The sequence below is a fragment of the Uloborus diversus genome, chromosome 9 (assembly GCF_026930045.1).
Source record: "Uloborus diversus isolate 005 chromosome 9, Udiv.v.3.1, whole genome shotgun sequence".
Classification (NCBI taxonomy): domain Eukaryota; kingdom Metazoa; phylum Arthropoda; class Arachnida; order Araneae; family Uloboridae; genus Uloborus; species Uloborus diversus.
In genome coordinates this window covers 85,721,308-85,745,229 of record NC_072739.1, presented here as the reverse complement: position 1 = coordinate 85,745,229, position 23,922 = coordinate 85,721,308, and the positions used below count along the sequence as shown (strand labels likewise).

Genomic DNA, 23,922 nt, shown 5'->3' with positions numbered 1-23,922 from the left:
TACGTAAATATGAAGTTTTTGTAAGTTTCAAAAGCTACTCGTTTTTATTTTTGAGCTACAACGAAAGTTTAAAATAAAAGACAAGTAAAAGGTACTAACGCATTTCATCTAAAATTTGCCGTAGACATATGGGCCATTCCAGCGTTACGAGTGTGACTTTTTGACACAATTTCGTTGCAAATAACAATAAAAACCAATATGATATTTTTAAAATATTGCTTAGCGATTTCTATTGGATTAACAGAAAATATGTAAGAGGTTTTAGGTGGCAGTTTTATTTTCGAAGGACAATTCTAATTTTTTTTAAATAAAATTTTAAAGGCAGCGTTACGTGTGTCTCAGGTAATTTCCTGTGAAGTTTTAAAAGGTAAATAAAAAGTATTTTTTGTGCATGTGTCTACGTATACTGAGTAAGTATTCCACAAATATTTTTTTCTAAAGCTCGTACAATACTAAAAAAAAATATTTTATTAGCGTTATGTGTGTGACATTAGAGCGTTACGTGTGTGACCGCGTGCAACAGTTGAAGGGGATTTCTTAATAAAAATCCGCAGTTTACGTCGATCGTAGCCAAATTGCGCAAGGAGGTTGTTTGGTGCTTACAAACTCACATGAGGATTTTCCCGCCCTTGGCTTTGACCCCCCCCCCCCCCCCGCCCAACAAGGATTTCAATATTCAAGTTCAGTTAACATCAGATCTTTGCCGAATTTGGTACAGAGGTTCGTCTTTTGATGCTCAAGAATTCACATAAGGGTATTTTCGCCCCCTATGGGGGTCGACCCACTTAGGGGGGTTCCAGAAAATCTGTAGAATGGAATAGTGAGGCCTATCAGTAGCAATGATCACATTTTTTTTAATTAAAAAAGAAAGCCAAAGACGTCTAAAGTTAAATTTTGAGGCATAAAATTGCTCTTTCCTGCACATTGACGGGAAACCAAACGCTAGTTTTCCTTTTATTTAAGCCTGATTGTTGAAAATGAGCCACTTGACACAACTATTGTTTTCATGGTAGACCGTGCAACACCGGGCAACGCAGCTAGTATATACTTAAATGGAAAGGATAATTTCATAAAAATAAAGAATGAAGATGAAATTAATTTTTATTTGTATACGAATCAAATAGTAAATGTCAAGCTTATAAACTATCACGAACTTCTAACCTATACTTATTGTGATTTGAAAGATTTGGAATGTTTTAAATCGTCTGTAGAATTTATTCACTTATTCTCAAAAACCAAACCAAAAATTATCAAAAAATATAAATGCAATTTAAGGTGCTTAGAACATTGTACTTTTGCTCTTAAAATATGCAGATCGCGAATACTTAGTTTAAATTGCTCGTTGGATGTGAAAACAACAATTCTTAATTTTTTCCTTTTATTTATTATTATTATTATTTTTATTTAACACTCATTGAGTCTTGGACTCAGTGCCAGCACACAATATTTTTAGTTGAATTATGTAAAAAAAAAACGAGCTGATGTGTTCATCACATGACTTCCTTTTACTCCAATTTAATGTCATTTCCCCATTATTGACAATTTTAATGTGATTCAATTGTTTACTCTCTAAATATCACCAACAGTGGCAAAATTAAAACCAAATTTAAAAAAAAAATCGCCAAATTTGTCGCCAAGTTGGCTACAAAACTTGGCGACCAAAAGACTGGCGATATATCGCCAAGTGTCCGCCAAATTATAACACCACTTGAGTTTACATCGAAATTAACAATGATTTCCCCCCAAAAAAGGGCAAAAAACCCCTTTAGAAACACCCGAATGCAACCAAAAGGGGAGGTGCACAACTAGGCCCCACTAGGAGTCTACGTAACAAATTTCAGTTTTCTAGGACATACCGTTTTTGAGTTATGCGAGATACACACACACATACGTACATACGGACGTCACGAGAAAATTCGTTGTAATTAACTCGGGGGTCGTCAAAATGGATATTTCGGGTGTCTGTAGATTCCTAGGCATATATCCACGTGCGATCGGGTCGAAAAAAAGAAAAAAAAAACTCAACATTCATTCGGGGGTGAGAAAAATGGAAATAAAGGCCGATTTTTGAGTGAACATTTTTTCGCGAATACAATACTTCCTTTTTTGTTAAAGGAAGTAAAAAGTACTTTTTTCCCTTACATTCAAATGTAAAAACCCAATTCGTAATGAAAACCATTCAGGAGCGTTACGTGTGTGACATCTTTCAAAAAGCCTCGTTAAAATGTTTCTGCCGAATGTTTGAAGATGAAAGTCAGATTATAGGTATTATGTATCAAGTTAATTTATGATATGACATATTTTTACTTCCTTTTACAAAAAAGGAAATATTATATTCACGAAAAAATTTTCATTCAAAAATCGGTCTTAAATTCTATTTTGCTCACCCCCGAATGAATGTTGAGTTTTTTTTTCGACTCGACCACACGTGGATATATGCCTAGGAACGTACAGACACCCGAAATATCCATTTTGGCGATCCCCGAGTTAATTACAACGAGTTTTCTCGTGACGTCTGTATGTTCGTATGTATGTGCGTATGGTGTGTATGTATCTCGCATAACTCAAAAACGGTATGTTTTAGAAAGTTTAAATTTGGTAGGTAGACTCATAGTAGGGTCTAGTTGTGCGCCTTCCCTTTTGGTTGCATTCGGATGTTCCTAAGGGGGTCTTTTGCCCCTTTTTAGGGGGAAATCGTTCTTAATTTCGATGTACAGTCGACTCCCGCTACAACGTGATCCGACTTACGCGAAATAGCTATAACGCGAGTTTTTCAACAGTGAAAAATTTTTGAGCTCGCCCGCAACGTGAAAAATTTCGGAAGGGAACCGTGGTGTGTAAGTTTTTTTCGTGAATGGACCTTCATCCCTTTATCATCACTGAGAGCAGAAGTACCCACACCGTACTAGCCTTTTATCGCTTATACAAATAACTATTTCTCATTTTTCATTAATTTTTTTTCATTCTAAATGCGAAAGTTAGCGAAATATAACGACACCTAAGAGCGCTGTTTCATCTAAAGTTGCTGAAGATAGAAAGAAAAAGAGAACGTTTCTGACAATTAAAGAAAAGGTAAAGCTTTTCGAAAAGCTAAAGCTGAACTAAAAAATGCTTCGAAGGGTAGCACAACAATTAGGTATGACGGTATGAGTGAATTTTCCGTACGTACAGTTAAAAGTCAAGAAAAGGAAATCCATAATAGTTCCCTGAGTAATAGTATCCAAGCAAAATGCAAAAATTATGAAAATGTAAGCTGCTCTTTATTGTAAATTAACCAGGAAGAGGGGTAATGCCATAGATGGAAACTTTATAAAAGAACCAATGAAGCAACTGTATTTAAAAATATATTAGAATAACGGTTTGATCACGCAGCATAAATCATCATCATTTTCGCTTTTTTTAAGTTACAAATATCATTACTGAATCAACTGTACAGTACAACTATATGGCATTTGTTTTCCTTACTACATGCTATACGGTACTGGTTTATTTTATGTCTTTCTTTCCCATTGATCATGGTTTTTGTGCATCATAGCAGTATTTTATGTTGAATAAAAGGGGTTTTTTTAATACAAATAAAAATTCAGTTCTTTATGTAGGAAACAGTAATGTATAGTTAAAAGGAAAGGTTTTTAACTATTTAAGGTGGTGTTTACAAGTTTCTAAAATGATTGATTATGTTTATAAAAGTTTTTACACATACCCTTTTGCGCAACGCGAAATTTCGACTTACGCGAGGGGTCTTGGAACGCATCCCTCACGTAAGTCGGGACTCAACTGTAAACGCAAGTGGTGTTATAATTTGACGGACAGTTGGCGATATATCGCTTGCCTTTTCGTCGCCAAGTTTTGCCGCCAACTTTAGCGACAAATTTGGCGATTTTTTTTTAAATCTGGTTTTGATTTGGCCACTGTTGGTGATATTCAGAGAATAAACTATTGAATCACATTAAAATTGCCAAAAATGGGAAAATGACATTTAATTCGAGTAAAAGGAAGTCATGTGATGCACACATCAGCTCGTTCTTCTAGTCCCCCAATTTGACCTTGGAGGAAAACTTTTGTTGGTCATGCGTTACGTGCGTGATCAACAAAAAATAACCTGTATATTTTGCGGGGTTTAAAACTTATCAAAAGTATTTATTTAAAAACTTTGACACATAACTCTAGTAAAGCATGTGTTCATGATATTTGATAGTTTTTTCAAAAAAAAAAAAATGAGATTAAGTAAAAAAAATGGCTCTTAAATTTGTTTCACTAAAAATGTTTTTTTTTTTTTTTACTTCGTCTAAATGTTTTCAAATGAGATTAAAATCTATACTAATAATAAAAAGCAATAGAGTTTGTTTGTTTGAACGCGCTAATCTCAGGAACTACTGGTTCGAATTGAAAAATTATTTTTGTATTGAATAGTCTATTCATTGAGATAAGCTATATAACATCACGCTATAACTAATAGGAGTGGAGCAGCAATAAAATCTATTATGAAAACGGGAAAATGTATATTATAATATAAAATGCTTGGAACGCTGAACATACGTATCCACGGTGGCTCGACCTGAAAGTGCGGCCTTTGTGATCCAGTTAACGTAGGTTCGAGTCACCTATGAGGCAAATCTTGAGGTGCTTTTTAGAGAACATCCGAAAAAATGCTAAAAATGATTTGTAAAAAAATTTATATGACGTATCATTGTCTTATTTTTCTAATGAATTATTTAGTTAAAAAAGCTGAACAGTTTGTTTGAACGCCTCATATAAGGAACAACTGGTTCGAATTAAAAAATTCTTTTTTGTATTGAACAGTCCATTCAATGAAGGAGACTATAGGCTATATAACATTACGCTATGACTAATAGGAGTGCAGCAGCAATAAAAAATGTTATGAAAACGGGAAAATTTATTTAATATTATAAAGCTGAAGAGTCTGTCTGTTTGAACGCGCTAATCACGGGAACTACTGGTACAAATTGAAAAATTCTTTTTGTGTTGAATAGTCCATTTATTGAGGAACGCTATAGGCAATTTTTTTTTACGAGATTGACCGAAATATTTGTTATTGCAAATTAAATGTTTAATTAATTGTTTAGTTCTATGAATTCCTAGTAGATGTCGGGGTAAGTTTAGTTCTATGAATTTCTAATAGATAGTGGGGTAAGTTTACTCTTCGAGAGGGCGCTGATCGACAGTGTCGATAGCTGCGAGAAACCATGCCCATGCTATGCTGTTGTGGTCAGCGAACAAATCTTTGAATGCGGTTTTTTTTTTTTTCCGATTTTCAAATACTTAATTTGTTTTTGTAGGACTTTTTTCTATTTGGTTTTCTTTTTGTTATTTCAATGTTTTTTCTTCTTATAGTTGAACATAGTTACATATCTAAGTAAATAATTTGATTTTTCGTATTATTCAATTGTGATTGTTCTTTATAACGTTTGTATTATAGCATTGTTTATCTGGCGAAACACTTTAAATTGCAGGGTAAAAAAACCGCTTCACTAGCTAAAGAGCAGGGTTACGGTAACGTGGTTGCTTGGCGCGTTAAGCGATGAACTATGTAGTTGAAGGATTATTTTGAGTTTTAAAGCTACTGTTAATCTTTTTATGTGTTTTGGCGAATGGTTTTAAATACCAGAGAGACTTTAAAAGGTCTTTTGAAAAGGTCTGTACTCATTTTAATTGAAGAAAAGTGATCATTTAACATCAGACGGGGGGAGAGGAAGTGGATTTTTTTGTTCAACGGACTTCCTTTTTAATTCGAACCAGGAGTTCCTTATATGAGCGCGTTCAAACAAACAAACTGTTCAGCTTTTTTAACTAAATAATTAATTAGAAAAATAAGACAATGATACGGCATATAAACTTTTTTACAAATCACTTTTAACATTTTTTCGGATGTTCTCTGAAGAGTACCCTTGAGATTTGCTTCATGGCTGACTCGAACCTACACTAACTGGATCACAAAGCCCGCACTTTCAGGTCGAGCCACCGCGAACACGCATGTCTTGCGTTCCAATCATTTTATATTATAATATAAATTTTCCCGTTTTTATAATATATTTTATTGCTGCTCCACTTCTATTAGTCATAGCGTAATGTTTTATAGCCTATAGCCTTCCTCAATGAATGGACTATTCAACACAAAAAGAATTTTTCCATTCTACACAGTAGTTCCTGGCGCGTTCAAACAAACAAACTCTACTGCTTTTTATTATCAGTATAGATTTTTATATTAAACTATGACAAAAAATCAGCCCTCTTGAAGTGATTAACACCAAAAGTGAATTAAGTCTGTTTCCGCGTGTAGATTCCTTTTATCCAAATTTCATCTAAAACGTACCATTACTTCTAGAGGCATAGCACTCGCAATCAACAAGAAAGAACGTTTGATTGCCTTTTGAGCTATTGGTACCAAAATTGAATCAGCACCTACACCTTCTGGGTGCAACATATGTACCAAATTTTGTTTGATTCCACCTTTTACTTCCTGAGATATATAGCAGGCAAGCATAACGAGAAAAACGTTCGATTGCTCTACCCCCCCTTCCCCCTGGAGAAATTGGCAGAAAGCTAATGGGCACCAATTCACCCGGGAACATATGTATGTGCACCGAATTTCGTTTCATTTCATGCAGTAATTTTTGCACTAGAGCAGACACAAAAAACCGGTCACATGCGTATACACATTTTTCAAAAGTTGTCGAATTGCACTCATCGTTCCTTAAAACCGGCAAATCGGTCAAAATTCTAAAAATGTCACGAATCTAACCCTTCTTTTACATATTAGGTGTGGAAAACAGTAAAAAAAAATATCCAGAAACTTTGGCATATCAGAGATTTGCTATTCCTATACAGTAAAAGCACTTATTTTTGCGAGCTGTAATTTTCATGAAAATGAAGCTGTCGGCGATTTTGCGAGCTGAAAATTTCACGATTTTTTTATGAACACAACAGAAAGTAAAACGGAAAAATATTTCACGAAGCTTAAATTTTCACGATTACGACGGGATCGCGAAAATTTAAGCCTCTCGAAAATAAGTGCTTTTAAAGTATTCAATACAGTGCCCCTTTACGTGTATCATAGTAGAGATGTAACCACATTTTCCAATTGCCCTCGTCGGCCATTAAAGGCAAATCAAGCCTGTTAAACTGTAATAGGTCTATCAATTCTCGTCAGTCATTAAGGCGGCGCAGCATATATTTCGTGCTAGTAAATGAGATGGCTTATTGCACCAAAGTGGCACATTCTACTGTTCAACAATGTATCTATCACTTACGCCAGCAGTTTCTATTCATAGCAGTAATTGAAGTGATCGATACTTTACAAGTATTTCTCTATAAGCATTTTCAGCGTAATCGAAAGATTATAATCTACGGTAACACAAATATCAATGCTTGTTTCCTTCAATCAAAAGTACTACTTTTAATCACTGACATTGATAGAATAAACAAAGCAAATGAAATGGAGTGAGAAAAAACTTTCGTTTTTCCAACGTTTGATTTTTAGTTGTTTTTTTTAAATGTCCGACTTTGGAAATAAGGCGTGGTCTTTATGAAGTCACAAGTGATGTGCTTTGACGCGCTACTCCACTGGCGTGCTGAATGCTTACGCTTGCCATCTACCGCGTTTCCAGGATATGATAATTAAGAAGCGAACTAAATATTGCGCTCTATGCTTGGCTATCAACCATATCGTTGCCAGTACATGTAAGTAAAAAAACGAATTAAATATTGCGCTCTGCGCTAATGGCATCAGGGAATGGCATTTCATCACTTGTGATGTCATATGCAGAAGCTTTAAAAGGAAAATTGAATCTGCGCACCGGTTAAAAAAATTGTTAAAAAATACTAAACTTTGCCAAATTATATAAAAAATGGAAAACATCCTACGTTTTTAAGCATGTAGCTTTTTTACTTCCTTTTACAAAAAAGGAAGTATTGTATTCACGAAAAAAATTTCACTCAAAAATCGACCTTTATTTCCATTTTACTCACCCCCTAATGAATGTTGTTTCTTTTTTTTTTTTTTTTTCGATTCAACCACACGTGGATAAGTGCCTAAGAATGTATAGACACGCGAAATATCCATTTTGTCGATTCCTGAGTTAATTACAACGAGTTTTCTCGTGACGTCTGTATGTGTTTATGTGCTTATGTGCGGATGTACGTATGTATGTTGCATAACTCAAGAACGGAATGTCCTAGAAAGTTGAAATTTGGTATATAGACTCCTAGTGGGGTCTAGTTGTGCACCTCCTTGTGTGGTTGCATTCCGGTGTTTCTAAAGGGGTCTTTTGCCCCTTTTTAGGGGGAAATCATTGTTAATTTTGACGTAAAATTAAGTGGTGTTATAGTTTGACGGACACTTGGAGATACATCGCCACTCTTTCGGTTGCCAAGTTTTGTCGCCAACTTAAACAACAATGACTTAGGTTTGGGGGTTCAGGAAACGCATTTATTCGCAAAAAAGGGCTCGTAATTGGTTCTGAAAGGGTGGTTTCACAACTGCAATTTTAAAAACCTTACATGACTTTTTTTTTTCAAGAAACAAAAATAAAATAAGTGATTTGATTAAAACTGCGTGTTTTAGAAAAAAAAAAACAACTACAGTTTGTCTTTCTTTAGTCTACTTTCCCGTAAATATAAAAGAGAGAAGAAAAAAGCATGACAAAAGGCATAAGGCAACAAAAATGTCGCTAAAAACAAAACAAAAAGGTCAAAAATAAATTAAATAATTGCATAAATATCAACAAATTAAAAATTGGAAAGTTGGATATTGAAATGGGGAAATGCGCGTCCCATCTTTTACTTAGGCCACGAAAACTTTTTCCACTCTACTGTAAAATTATCACAATGTGACTTACGTCGTTCTGTTTCTGAGGTACGGATTTAGAGATACGATTACATTATTACTGTTAGATGTTTGTTATCAATTGTAATCTGAATGCCTTTTTTCCTGCGTTTTTGTGTTTCCAAACATGTAATAGTACTCTGAAATTACCAGAACCTATGTCCTGTGGAAGCTTACAAGGAAATGATATTATTTCTGTTTTTCCGGGCCAAAATGAACTCTTGATTATCTTTTATATTCCAGCATTCTCATTTTGTTATCTTGTACTATTTTGTTGGATCCTACTTCGTTATTTATATTTAAATATATTTTACAAAATATATTTAAAACTCAAACATGCTTCATAACTGTAATTTATTTTCTTAATCGTGTAAATTCAAAACTGCTTTCTTACTTTCAATGTACTATAATTTGAATTTGTATTTAATAAAAATGTATTGTCATAATATAGGTGATTATGAATGTGCCTTTCTCAAAGTCCCACTGTATCCGCTCCCTGTCCCGCTGTAACCCCACGTGAGGCACAATGGAATAACTTGAGAATCAAAATTCAATTTTTTTTGAAAGGGAGGATAAATTTTGAAAAAAATTACAGCGGTAGCATAAAAGTTATATAATCATGTTCTGCTATTAGAATTTCTATACAACTAAAATTTAAGAAATTATAACAGCACAAGTGAAAACTGTCCCGCTGTACCCCACTCTCCCCAAAATTACTTCGTTATTTTCATCAACCATTGTTCTAAAAAGAAAAATCAATCTCAAAAATGCTTCATAATTGTAATTCAAAAAAGAGAGAAAAAAACCTGTAGTTTCAAAACTGCGTTCATACTTTCTATGTAGGGGAGCATGGGGCAAAGTGAAATAGCGGGGCAAAGTGAAATGGTCAAATATATACTCTGCTTTTACTGCCACCTATCTGGTGTTATTTTTAGTGCATAGTAACATATGTAGTCTATTCCAGTCAGGAAAAAAATACCGTCGAAGATTAAAGCATATGATAATACATGCAATTTTCAAAAATGGATACTCATATTGTAATACTTTGTCGTAAGTAAAAAATTATTTTTGTTACTATAAAATGATAAAGTTCTTGTTATTAACATTCTAATTATTAATTGAGGCCTCCTAATATTCAATGCTGTATTAGCTTAGTTAATATTAAGCTTATTTGTATTTTAAATAAATTGTACAATTAGTCAAGTACATGCGAGGTAAGTGGATGGGGTAAAGTAAAATAGTTTGTTTCATTTGCTCACTCAATCATTCAATATAAATCACTTACGTTTTTATTTATTAATTAATTCATTTGCATTACTTCATTTATTAATTCACTTATTTATTCATTTATTCACTTATATTCGTACTCATTCATTCTTTTACTCGCTCATTTATTTTTCCTTATGTATTAATTAATTTATTCATTTAATTATTCGTTTATTGTTTCATTATTTTTCATTTATTCATTTAACCTTTTATTTACTCATTCTTTTGATCAAAAGTATGTTTTGTTATTTAATAGAAAATATTTCACTAGAAAAAATATATATTTTTCACTTTGCCCCATGAAAAAAAAATGAAAATTTTCCACTTTTTTTTTAACTCAAATTTACTACCAAAAATTTAAAATATTGTTTCAACGCAAGTTTTATTATAAAATACAATGTTATTTATTTATGCACTGTAATTTTCAAAACAAATTTCCGATTTGTTCATTTTGAAAAAAAAAAAAAAAAAACTCAGTAATCTTAACCATTTCACTTTGCCCCACTTTCCCCTACTATAATCTCAATTTGTATAATTAATAATAATGCATTGTCTTAATACAGCTGATTCTAAATGTGCTTTTCTAAATGTGTCCCACTGCACCCTCTGCCCCATATCGCTGTCTCCCAACGTGGGGGCACAGTCAGACATTTTGAGAGCTTTCCGAAATTCAATTTTTTTGAAAAAAATAATGAAGAGGAATTTTGAAAAAACTACAGTGGTAGCATAAAGTAATAAAATCACGATTGAAGAAATCATAACACAAGTGAAAACTATCCCACTGTACCCCGCTCGCTCTCCCTTACATTTGGCAAACATTTCGAAATGTATTCAAAGATCAATATGCAGTTTAATACGCGTCTTGAAATCTTTAATCCCTATTTAATTCTGTTTTGAAAAATTGTAAATCTTCTCTTTAATCACTGCTTTTGTATTCCTAAGGTTTTCGATTTATGACATGCAATGGATTATTTGGAGATTAATACTACGTTCTAATGCATTGCCGTTTGCTTTACTTTTGACCTAGAAAAAAAATACGAAAATAGTTAAGCTTATGTATTTTTTTTCGATCGTAAGTTTTATCTCTCTGTCCTTCTGTGTCTTTCTTTCGGAGACATTTTTTCAGAGTTCCGTTTCTAATCATGCGTATTTTGGATAAAGCTTCTTAAACTTCAGCTTATACAAATGATAGAGAGACATAAGTTTAAAACTTGAGCTACTTTTTTTTTCCTCCCGCGAGGTTAGTCTCAGAAGTACAATATTCTTTTTTTTTTCTTTTCTTCCGAAAGCTTTCAAATGCCTTTTTGTAGTTGGCTTGCAAATCTTATGCTTATCTGTAACTGCATTGGCAACATAAAGCTGTTTCGAATTTATCGTAAGAGAGAAAATGTTTCTTATATTAAAAAAAAAAAAAGAAAAAATATCCTACACTCAACTTATTGAGTGGGCGTATCTTTTCATTAAATAACTGCGCAAAATATTTATGTCATTGGAATGGTAAAGTTGTTTACAACTTATAATAAACTTTGTCCTTTTTTTAATAAATTGAGTAGAGATGTATTTGGAAACATTATACAATATAAAAAAGCATTTTATTGCATCATTACTTCTATGAATAAAGAAAATGCTGCGTTTTATTTACGATATACAGTGGAATCTTAGAAATCCGAACCCCAGAGATCCAAAATTCCGGATAATCCGCCCTGCTTGTGGAGTGAAGACCTATAATTAGGTTTGAAGTTGAAGACAGGAAAAATCAATGATCACGGTGTAAAAGCTAAGTTAGCTTTGAAGCGGGGGTGTCTAAATTGTGTTTCTAGAGCTCCAATATCGAAACATGTGTGGGGAAGAGTTCTGAGGTCAATGCCTTTTTCTAGCGTCATTATTTTCGTTTTTTGGACTTCAATTCCGAAAACTTTCCGGGGGAGATCCCCCGAACCCCCTTTTCACTGTCACTGAAAGTGGTAAAGAGAGATGTCATCCTGATATTACTACTTTTCATTTATAAAAAACAGTACCATTAAGAATTTAATCGATTATCAATATTAGCTTCCGAGTCCTCAAACGAATCTATGGTTGATCGGTTTGAGAAAAGTTAATGGATTCAGAATACTGTGGAAATTTTTTTGTTGTTTCATTCTTGACACTCGAAACACTTAATTTTCATTTAAACCCTTTTAATCACATACTTATATTGTTTTATAAAAAGAAAAAAAAAACCATGATTCATTTCTAAACTTCTCTTTTTTTAATTTTATTTTTATTAATCACTCCCCCCCCTCATATACTGAATTAGTTATCTCCTCCTCCCCTACAATTATTGTAGGAATGCAACCCTGACTTGAAAAATCAGGCGTCCCAAGCTGGTCTTTCCACCACCCTCTTTGGATGCCTAGCACGGGCCTGCTCATTAGTAAATGTTCAAAATAAAGTTATGTGGAGTAAAATCATTAAAAAAAATGGTGACTAACTTATGTATATTTTCTTTTAATTGCCAGCTTCAATTGGGGGCGTGACCTCACATCAATGTTCAAAGGACAGGGCTTTATAACTATATAGGCCGACTAGGCCATGGACTAAGACCCCAGCTTTTGAAGGGCTCCAAAAGGACTCAAAAATTGTTTTAGCCAATCGTAGAAATTGTAAGGTTTGACACCAGGGAAGTACCAAACAAGTGTTTGGCCAAGGGCCCCCAACATCTCAATCGACCCTTTCTAAAGGAGAGCCCAGAACCTGAAATGTTGAGAACCTCAGATATAAAAATCACACACCATTAACAATTTTCTAAAGAACATTTAGCACTTCAAATTGATAAGCTAAGAGGAAACGTCAGCACAATACAAATAAAAATTGATTTTTATTGTTGTTATTTTTTTAACACTTTTAACAGTTTTTGAAAATTTTAGTTAATCTGGAACGGTAGAAATTATTTCTTTTTGAAATTTTACAACGTTTTAAATCTTAAAAGTGCGCCAAATCCAATTTGTTCGACAGTTCTGTAAAATGTAACAATAATAAATGTTGTCAGTTTCATTGCGCGAATGTGAGGTTATTTTTCGGGCTTACTTTTGGTCATTTTCCCCGAGACATAGAAAAACAAAAAAGTGTTGTTTTATTTGTAATTATTTTATTGATTTTGAGATGAATGAACTCCTACGATTCTATTGCAAATACTATTTTTTTTTTAATTTCTTCATTAACTTGTTAAAATCTTCATTCGATAATTATTTTTTATTAATATCGAAAACTTGAAAAGAATCTTTATTTCTGGGGAACATTTAGAAATTAGATGAAATCTTTTTTTTTTCCTACAGTCTCAATAACTAAAAGATTTATAGTAATAAAAATTATAATTCTATACCCATCAGTTCTGACGTCGCCTTTAGGATACAGTAACCAAAAATGCCGCCGAGGTAAATAAAATGTGCCGATACGGCACAGTATTAGTTAAAATGTCAAATTAAAATGTCAGTAATCCAACGTTATTAAGCACAAAACTTGCAAATGATTGCAGACACGTGTTTCGGTGTTACAAGGAACACCTTTTTCAATGCAAAGAAGTGTGAGCTTTTGGATGAAAAGTCATCCGAGAAAAGCAACACGGTGGAACAGGAGGTAGTATAAATATCAAAAAATAGAAATTAAACAAAACAAAAAAGATAAAATGACACATGGAGACAAAATTTATTATATAATTCCATCAGGAAAAAACCGTTAAGTAATAAATTTTAAAAGAAAACCCATAAACAATGCAAAAAGTCCAAAAATGAAACCACTCTGAATAAATTAGCAATAAATTTACCAGCGGAAAAAACTATGTATGGAAGCAATGTATCAAATGGAGAAATGCAGAAAAAACAGAGTGAAGGATAAACATATTGGAATTAGTTAATCACAAAACGAAATAAGAAAGCAAAAAATGAAAAAATAAAAGTAAGAAATGTACGACGTTTACATAAAAATAATAGAAAATCTAAACCAATTTTAACAAAGCAGTCCACACAGAGGAAAAATAGGGAATTGCAGTAAGATCGTTAACTAAATTAGAACGGTTCCTCAGGATGTGAAAAGATTCCCAAAAATCAAGATCCAACGAATTGGGGCATTTTTGGATAATTTGATAAGAGTTAAAATCAAAAGAGTGATTCGATTCCCAACAGTGTTGAGCAATACTGGATTTATTCAGCTGTTGTTTTCTCACATAGCTTTGATGTTCTTTTAACCGAAATTTCAAAGAACGGCGGGTCTGTCCGATGTATCCGAGTCCGCAATTGCAAACAATTTTATAGATCCCACAGCAATTAAGAGGGTGAATAGAATCTTTAAGAGAAGAGAAAGAAAGTTTATTAATAGGAGAAAATACCACTTGGAATTGGAATCGCTTCAGAATCTTAGCAACCTGAAAACTGATACCAGGGAAGAAAGGCAGAACAACTAAATTCTTAGTGTTAAAAGTTCTATTAAGAACAACATTTTGAGATTTTTTGCGAAGTTTTTTATAAATGGAATCAACTAAGGTGGGCGGATAGTCTCTATCAGCAGCCACAGCTCTTATATAGTTAAGTTCCGCATTAAGAAGCTCAGGTGAAGAACAAATATTCATTGCACGATAAACATATGTGTTGAAAGCTGAATATTTTTGATTAGGAGGGTGAGACGATAATCTATGTGGGGGTAAGGAAACAGCAAAAGGTTTACGATAAACCGTAGTTTCAAAACCGGACTCAGTTCGAGAAACGAGAACATCCAGAAATGGAAGGCAATTATTCTGTTCTTTTTCACAAGAGAATTGAATATGAGGATCAATAGAATTTAAAATGGATAAAGCATCATCAATGCTTAGTTGACCGTGGTTCATAAGAACAAAGCAGTCATCAACATAGCGAACATAGAATTGAAACTGTAGTTTCTGAAACAACTTGACCTCAAAGTAATGCATGTAAATATCACTAAGGATGGGGCTAAGTGGGTTTCCCATTGCCAAACCATCCAACATAGTATAAAATTTACCATTAAAAACAAAGGAACTTTGCCTTAGACAAGTATGAGTAAGGAAAACTAAATCCTCAATTTCCTTAGAGGTAAAATGAAATTCAGACAGTCTACTCTGAAGGCATAACAATGAACCCTCGACCGGAACGTTCGTAAATAATGAGTTCACATCAAAAGAAACCATAAAAGAATTATTTGGAACGCAATTCTGAATTTTTTTGACAAACTCGATAGAGTTTTTTACAGTGAATACATTATTACTCATAAGAGGAGAAAACACAGAGACTAAATATTTTGCAAGTTTGTAAGAAGCCGTACCAATATTGGAAACAATCGGTCTGAAAGGAATGCCAGCTTTATGTACCTTGGGTAAAGCATAAAATCTAGCGCAATTAGCAATAGAAGGAATAACAGAGCGTTTAACATTTATTGGAATAGACTGAACAGACTTGACAGCCGAAGAAATAGTCTTTAACTCATTTTCACTAGGATCTTTAGAAATCTCTAAGTATGGACCAGAAGAAATCAAATCATTAGTTTTGTCAACATAAGATGATTTGTCAAGAACAACAATTTGACCACCCTTGTCAGCTTTAGTAACAACAATATCTGAATTAGAAGTTAAATTCTTTACAGTACGCCGAACAGTATTAGTAAAGACGGGATTGGAAATTCTAGAATTAAAGTCCACATTAGAAGCAATAAGATGCCTAACGCAATCTTTTTGATTGGATGATAAGGCACTAAATTTAAAAGCTTTCTCAATAGGAGCAATAAGCTTAGAAAAAGAAGGTTTGCTGGCCAGAGCAAAGTTATCATTGCATTTTAGAGCATTAATTTGAGAACTATTTAAAGGAACACTTGAAATATTAACGACAACATTTTTATTTACCACTGGTAAATTTTCCGAAGGAACAACTTTCGAATTTCTACAAAGTTTAGCTAATTTCTTTTTCAAAACAACTTGATGATTCTCCGTAGAACGAAGGGTTCTAGACCAAGAAGTTCTATCAACATAATCAAAATCAGAAATAGAATTTGAAATAGAGAGATGCAAATCATAGAGCTCACGTTCAATAAAAGAGAGGCGTTTCCTAGTTTCTTGGATCGAAGCTCTAAGTAGAGCCAATTTCGACCGAAAAATAACTTTATCAATTTTTACAGAACGTGGTAAGTTACATTTCAAAGAAATAAAATTCGGAATAACTTTCCTGCGCCTACATTCTTGAAGAAATTTTAAGTGGTTCAAAAAGCGAAACTTCTTAATACGAAGATTGCAAAACCTATTGATTTGAGACATTCCAAAAACAAAATAACAAAGTACATAAGAACAAATTACTATCAAAAATACAAATCAAATTAAAACAGTAACAAGGCAAAAATGAAGCAAAATTCAAAACTACCAAATACAACAAATACAACCAAAATTCAAGGCAAGTTAATTTTTTTAATTAGTTAATTTTTTTAATAGACAATAGTAATAAAAAATGTATTTCAATATATTTCATTGACCTTTTTTTTTTTTTTTTGATAGCTTGTGTTACAGCCGAACGAAAAAAGTCTTTTCTGAAGCAAAAAAAAAAAAAAAAAGAAAAAAAAAAAAGAAAAGAAAAGAAAAAGAAAAATCACATGCATTCGCATCGGGGCGCATCCCTATTTGAAATTATTTTTCAGTAGATTATTAGTCCTACTGCTGTATTGTGTTTTTTCATTTGAGATTATCAATTTCACACTTAAACCTTCCTTCTACTGTTTCAGAACACTATTATTTTATGCTGCTCGTCCAGAAGACACTAGTTATCTAAAAATGTAAAATGAAGTCAAATTTTTATTTATTTATTTATTTATTTATTGTTGTTGTTATTATTATTATTTATTTATTTGTTTATTTATTTTGCAATTTGCTATGTGTTAAGAACAAATTAATACAAAAAAGTATCTTAATTTATCATTAAAAATTGTCTTAGGAGGTTATAAACATGAGAGCTTTTGGTGGTAAAACGAAAAGCAAAGAAAATATGTGTGTCAAACAGGTCTGCTTCCATAGATGAATATTTCTTCTCGTAAAAATATACGCTTAAATTTTAGACAAAATAGCTTTTTATTTAAATTATTAAAAATAAAAATCCATTAATGGTTAAAATATACTGTGAAATAAACCCTAACAATTTGAGAAAGTGAATTTGATTTCTATATCATCAAATGTTTTTATTTTAAATTATTTTTATTTATTTATTTCGCTATTTTCGGCATAAAGGATACATGCTTTGTTGTTTGAAAGCAGTTTTAAATGTTAAAAAACTATGTTTGACGGAATTTATAATCTTAACTAATGGAGAAAATATTGATCTTATACTAGAAAATCAACGTTGATATGTATATTAGAAAATTAACGTATGCGGGAAAGTAGGCTACTTTAATTCTAGACAGAGCTTCTTGTTTTCTCTCTCTCTTTCTCGTTAAATTTTGCAATGAGGAAAGATTCCAATAATAGAAAGTTAAAACTAAAAACTTACGAGAACCAAAAAGGCACATAAAAAGCAAACAAATACTTTAAAATATTTAGTATTTTCTGTATAAAACGTTTCTTTTTTGTAAGCACTACTCTTCGCTGACAAATTCATAACTCGCTATTTCTTCAGCAGTACCTATTTATTCTGGCACACCTTTCCTCCACTGAAGTAAAATTTCTCTAAAAGTTTAGCAGGAACTCTTTTGGGCTACAGGTTACAAGAATGGTTATGATTACGAAGTGACTGATGAAAAGTGACACTTTCGAAGTAACATTGCTCAACGATAAAAACATGTGAGATTATTCAAAAAAAAATTTGACAAACTTGATTTAGAAATTGGGTTGTTTCCCTTTTTTGCAAAAAAAAAAATAATAATCTGAAGGAGCATGGTCGAAAACATAGGGTGAGTTACTTTTTTTCTTAATTTTGATTTATTTTCTGTCTTAAAAAAATAATCTAAAAAGACGTTTATTCACTGTTTTCATTTTCGCTGCTGACGTCATAAGTGAACAAGTCGCTAAGGTTACAAGAACAACGTTTTAGGACATTGCCTAACTTCGCCAAATAAATATTATATTTAACTAAAGATTCTCGTTCCGCGAATAATTGCCCGCAGTGAAAAATAACCAAAAGGCGATATCTTGCCACAAAAGACAACCACGCGCTCAGATTCAATATGACTGTCTTCACTTGCGACGTCACACAATGAAACAATTTGTTTTAGAAATCTGACATTGAAAAAAACAAAATGTTCGGAAAAATAAAAGTATTTGCTGTCTCCATGTTTTTTTTTTTTTTTCTTCGTTCGTTCTATCAATTTTGGTGACTAAAAGTAGTACTTGTGACTGAAGAAAATACTCACATTAAAGAGGATTTTTATTTTAAAATTGCTTTCGGTGAGCTATGAACGAAACATATTATTTAATAACATCCAGAAACGTAACAAACCACAAAAATTAGCAGCATTATTCAGTGACGCAACACAAATTTTCTACTGGGAGGAGTAATTGATCCATGATAGTTCAAATGGTAAAACACTAGGATTAGCAGTATGCGTTAACTACAAGGGCTCTGAGGCATTGTAAAACCTATGTTTTTTAGCAAATACCTTTTCAGACGCTGAATATTATTTATTTACCTATTTCTCAAAATACTTCTAAGATATCTTGAAATTAACAGTCAAAATATTATTTAAAAAAAAAAATTCCAAGTTATACTATTTTAACTATTTATTCTGAAAACACATTGAAATAATATTCAAGAGCTCTTACTAACAGACACCAGCTTAGCCATCAACTCAAATGAGTTTATTCGTCATTTAGAGCTTATTACCAAAACTGCTAAAGTTTTAAGAAACTCTTCACAGTTTATAAAATAACATCAAAAATTTTATTTTAAATCAAAAATTATTGCACTGTTACTGAAACAGTATAACTGAAAGAAACACATTTTCAGGTTTCCGCTTTTTTAAGCAAAATTTACCCGAAACGGAAAAGCATCTACAAGTATCTCTATCAAAAAAATAATTCGATGCATTGTTTTTAAGTCTTTTGTAATTTTAGGTGAAAGCTTTTTCTGATTAAAATTCCTTAACAACTCAAGCGCCATATTTTCATTCATTAGTAAGTGCCATCGCTATGTCGTTTATTTCTATTATGTTTAACATACGTGACAATTTTTGACACTTTCAAGCTTTTAAGCCTATTAATTCCTTTTAAAGCCCTAAATTAGTTTTAAAATTTCTGGCAATATTAGCGGTAACTTCGAAAATTAGATTGGTCACTTTAAGGAAGTACTGTCATGACAAATTTTGGCCTTCAAAACGTGTAACAGGTTTAAAGGTAGTAATTCCATTAAATTCTGATCTAATAAGGAAAAACGAGGCTTAATTAAAACATAATACCTAATTAATTTGCTGACGTAAGTCTTTCTCCAGATTTTTAGTATGTCAATCACAAAGGAGAAAAAATACATTTAACTCATCTTTAAAGCATTGAAAAATGTATTTATTTCTTCGTTCATTGTTTCACTAAATATAGGGGAAAGGGGGCACAGGTGAGCACGGGGCGCTTGTGAACATTGTATGTTTTACTAGGATAACGTCAAGTAAAAAATCTTGAAAAATTCTCAAGTAATAGCAGTACCAATTCTACTTATCAGCCAAAATTTTAGAGCAATGAGCCAGTTCACGTTTGTGTATTGACAACTTCTTGGTTTTAGCAGGTGTTGTAAGTAATTTTATCGCTGTACTCTTCACGTGAAAACGTATTTTAAAGTAACTAATAGTCAAAACTTTATTACTGCTAACCATTATATACATACTCAAGTAAAAAACATGACAATGTTTAAAGTTTTTAATTAAATTAAGAATTCTTTTATTTTAAAAATTAGTTCTAAGGTAGATGACGGAGCACTTATGAATACAACATATAGGGGCACACGTAAACAGTTCCCAAATCAACTCCGTAATATAATATTAGTGTAAGGGTTATTACAAGTTTTAAAATGCATAGAATTTGTAGTTATTGTTTTGCTACACTCAGTTTGTAAATTTATTGTTAATTATTATTACACTAGAAAATTGCCTGTCAAGGTATGACCTGTTTGGTGATATTTTGATAGTTAAAATTTTAACTATCAAAACCCCAAAAGTTATTAACCCCAAAACCCCCTTATAATTTACCCCAAAGAAAACACGTGGAATGGAATGTTTTACAGTTTGTAAATTTATTGTTAATTATTATTACACTAGAAAATTGCCTGTCAAGGTATGACCCGTTTTGTGATATTTTGATAGTTAAAATTTTAACCTGAACTCCAGTGGATTAACCCTAAACTCCAGTAAATAGAGTTAACTGTTGACCATTTTTTCGTTTCTTCCTCCTCCTAAAATGAGTCTTAAGAGTTAAGTTACCGGATTCAGTTCAGCCTTGCAAAAATAGAGCATTTCCCTGCATGTCAAACATTGCCAGAAAATATTCGCAACTCCAATAAACTATAGAGGGCGCTGCAGCCACTGTCTAATGGCGGATGAAAAAGGTAAAACAAACACACGCCGTAACTTTTAACTTGTTTTGACGCTTAGTGAATGAAAGTAATTTCTTTGATCGTGTTTCAGGGAAGCTTTCTTTTCTATTCTTCTGATATTATATTACACCATAAACTGTCTGAAGCCTGTAATTTACCACAAAGAAAACACGTGGAATGGAATGTTTTACCTTTTTCTTTAGTATTGTTAATCACCGCAAGGTAGCGTATTCGAGCTCTGGAGTTGCGAATTATCAGATTATCATGCTATGGCACGAATTTCAAAGTGGATGACGTCAGAGTGTTACTCGATGAGTGAATTTGCTATTATATGTATGAGGATTTATTTTTTCGAATTTTATATTATTTGTTATTTTTAAAGAGGAGTTTAACTGTCACATGCAGGACACTTTTGGACAACCGCATTAAAGTTCTCAATTCTAGCAATTATCCTCCAAATATGTAGTTACAAATTTAGTAAATATATACTTTGCTTTCCTACTGACTATTTTAAATGTTAGTTTAGTGACGTCAGCGTTACTCGATCAATGTATTGGCTATTATATAGGTAAGGATTATTATTGATTATTTATTTACTTATTTATTATATTTTAAATTCCTTTGTTTACATATAGTTGGCCAAAAATTTAGAATTGTATAATATTTACAAGGGGAAAAAAGACAAAATATTTTCCCTTAACTAAAAACTGAAGTTAAAAACAATTTTAAAATTCATCATCATGTTCTGTCAGAAGCTTAAGCGCACTATAAAACAAAAAAAAAAAAAAAAACTTTACATAATAAGATATTCTTTGTATTTTTTAGTCTTATAAGTTTTTTCCTTTGTAAGTCCAGTGATTATTAGAACATGCTATAGAACTTTAAAATTTCACAGTGAACTGAATTATATAATTCGGAAAAAAATCTCTTCCTATTGAGCTACTGTACAATTTAAACTATCACAGTATAGGTTACAAATATTTAAATGTAATTGAAATATAAGTACATGTTTCATGTTAAAGAGTTTTTCATTGAAATATGATGCTTTTGTCGGATGTCTTTTTCATCCACAAGCTCATTTTTTTGCATTGAAAAAGGCATTCCTTGTGACGCCGAAATACGTGTCTGCAGTAATCTGCAATTGTGCTTTTTAACGTTGTTATTTCTTATTTTATGTATTGCTTTTCTCATTTGTAGATCCTTCCTGTCAATTCATTATGAAACTACTCAGGCCATGTCTGAGTTGGATTTTCATAGCACTCTTAGGCAACTGGTCGGACGTTTCCACGGCATTTTCATTTCAATCATTGGAAGAAGAGAGTCCTACGTGTGACGAATTGCTTGCGTTCTGGAACATAGTCAGCAAAACAGTTAAAATGAGCCAGATAACCAATGAAATTCCAGTCATTCCTGTGGAACTCTTCACAGACCTGCAGCACCAAAACAAACTGAAAGCACACAGCCGCAATCGAGTCAAAACGAACAAATCTCAAAGGAAGAATTTAATGGTAACGCCCTATGGTATTTTAATTACGTATTATGTGTAAACCATTGAAACTGCCTTTTTTGGTGAGCATGGAACGTTTTTCGCTAAAATGTGTCAAATGTCCCCAATGGCTTTCACACCATACAGCAACTGAACTTGACTGTATGGCATGAAACTTCATATTCTCATTGAAACAATCAAATGTCATAATTTTTTTACTTATATTTTTTTATAGTTTAGGATTTGTAAGAAATTTTTGGACAGTTGAATTTTGGCGGATTTAGACATGTTTTAAGCACTGAACCTATTTTGATCATTTTTGGAAAACGACTGGCTGTCTGTTTGAGAACACCGATTTGTGACCATTCTAATTCAAAACGTGATGTATGGAATCAAAAGAAATAGGTGCGCATTTATGAACCCCATGGGAGGTGAAGCTGAGCTTCTTCAGAAGCCGTTTGCTGCAAGGGATAGTGCAATCGAACGGTTTTTTTTTTTTTTTCGAAGATGACTGCATTAACTTAAGAAGTAATACACTGATTCAAACAATAATTGTGTTGGTGGCTCGTATGGGGGGGGGTGCTTTTTTACTGGGTGGATTGTTTTATTTTACGATAATAAAAACTAAAAATTCCAAATACATGATATTTTTTCGTATTATTTCATAAGACTGGAACTTAGAATTGGAGGAGGATGGCCGCGCTAGCCATCCGTCCCGATTTCTGATGCCAATTTCCACATTTTTAGAGGTCATATATAAGTAATGTTAAAAGTCAATAATGTTGTCCAGTATTGCAAAAAACAATCCGTTTCAAGGTACCGCCACCTCACCAATCACCTTTTTTTTTTTTTTTTTGACCCGTCCTTCCCACCTTTTTGGTGCTCCAGCTTCCTATGAATAATTGGCATACAGGTAGGCATTACTGAATGCAGGTACCACTCCATTTTTTCATCCCCAATCCCCATAGGGAGCGATGCAAACATGGGCGGATCCAGAGGGGGGGGCATGGGGTCATGCCCCCCCCCCGAGAAAATTTCAAGAATAGTCAAACACCTCTTTTTTGAGCAAAAATGCAAAAAAATTCCCTTATGATGCATACAAAGTCTCACAATAAGGAAACAACGAGAGAGGGACCATCGCAACCCTGAAAAAATTTCAAAAATAGTTAAAAACCTTTTTCAGAGTTGAATATTTTAAAAAAATCCTTATTATTCCTCAAAATCTAACATGAATATAAAAACAACGCCGAGGAGCCATAAAACCACACTGAGGAAGTTTCAAGTATAGTTTTCAAGCCTCTAACCTCGCTTAAATTGAAAAAAAAAAAAAATATTGTAATTCATGTGAAGTCTAACATGAATGGAAACAATGCCAGAGGGAGGGCATGGCCACCGCACGAAAATTTTAAAAATATCAAGTGTATACCAAATATTTGAGTTCATTTAGCACTTATGACCGCGGTGTCTCCCACAAAGCGAACAAGAATAGCCGGATGGTTTCCGGTCGCTTTGGAAGGTACGCTAATGTTTTGCTGTTAATGGCAGATAAAAAAATAACCACGATTTTAAAATCTAGAGAAAATTTCTGTCTAGTTTCATATGTAATTAGATATAAAAATATGGTATTTTGAGAAATAGATAGATTCACACCATCAACAAGCCAATATCTCGCTGCTGGATAAGATGAAAACTATTTTTTCAGTCCCTGATTTAAGAAATGGTAAGTTATTTTAGTAATTAACACCTACACAGATTAATTATATCGTATGCAATATTAAGTTAAAACTAAAGGA

The 23,922-nt window shown here is 32.7% G+C and overlaps 1 protein-coding gene across 1 annotated transcript in view; it reads left to right on the top strand.

Moving 5' to 3' along the window:
* The window catches only part of LOC129229953 (uncharacterized), a 72,017-nt gene that overhangs the window by 8,879 nt on the left and 39,216 nt on the right, over positions 1 to 23,922 (top strand). Inside the window, exon 2 of the mRNA XM_054864337.1 lies at positions 21,841 to 22,151. Within this exon, the coding sequence (XP_054720312.1) occupies positions 21,861 to 22,151 (291 nt within the window). The 5' untranslated portion in view covers positions 21,841 to 21,860. The remainder of the gene's footprint in view (positions 1 to 21,840; positions 22,152 to 23,922) is intronic.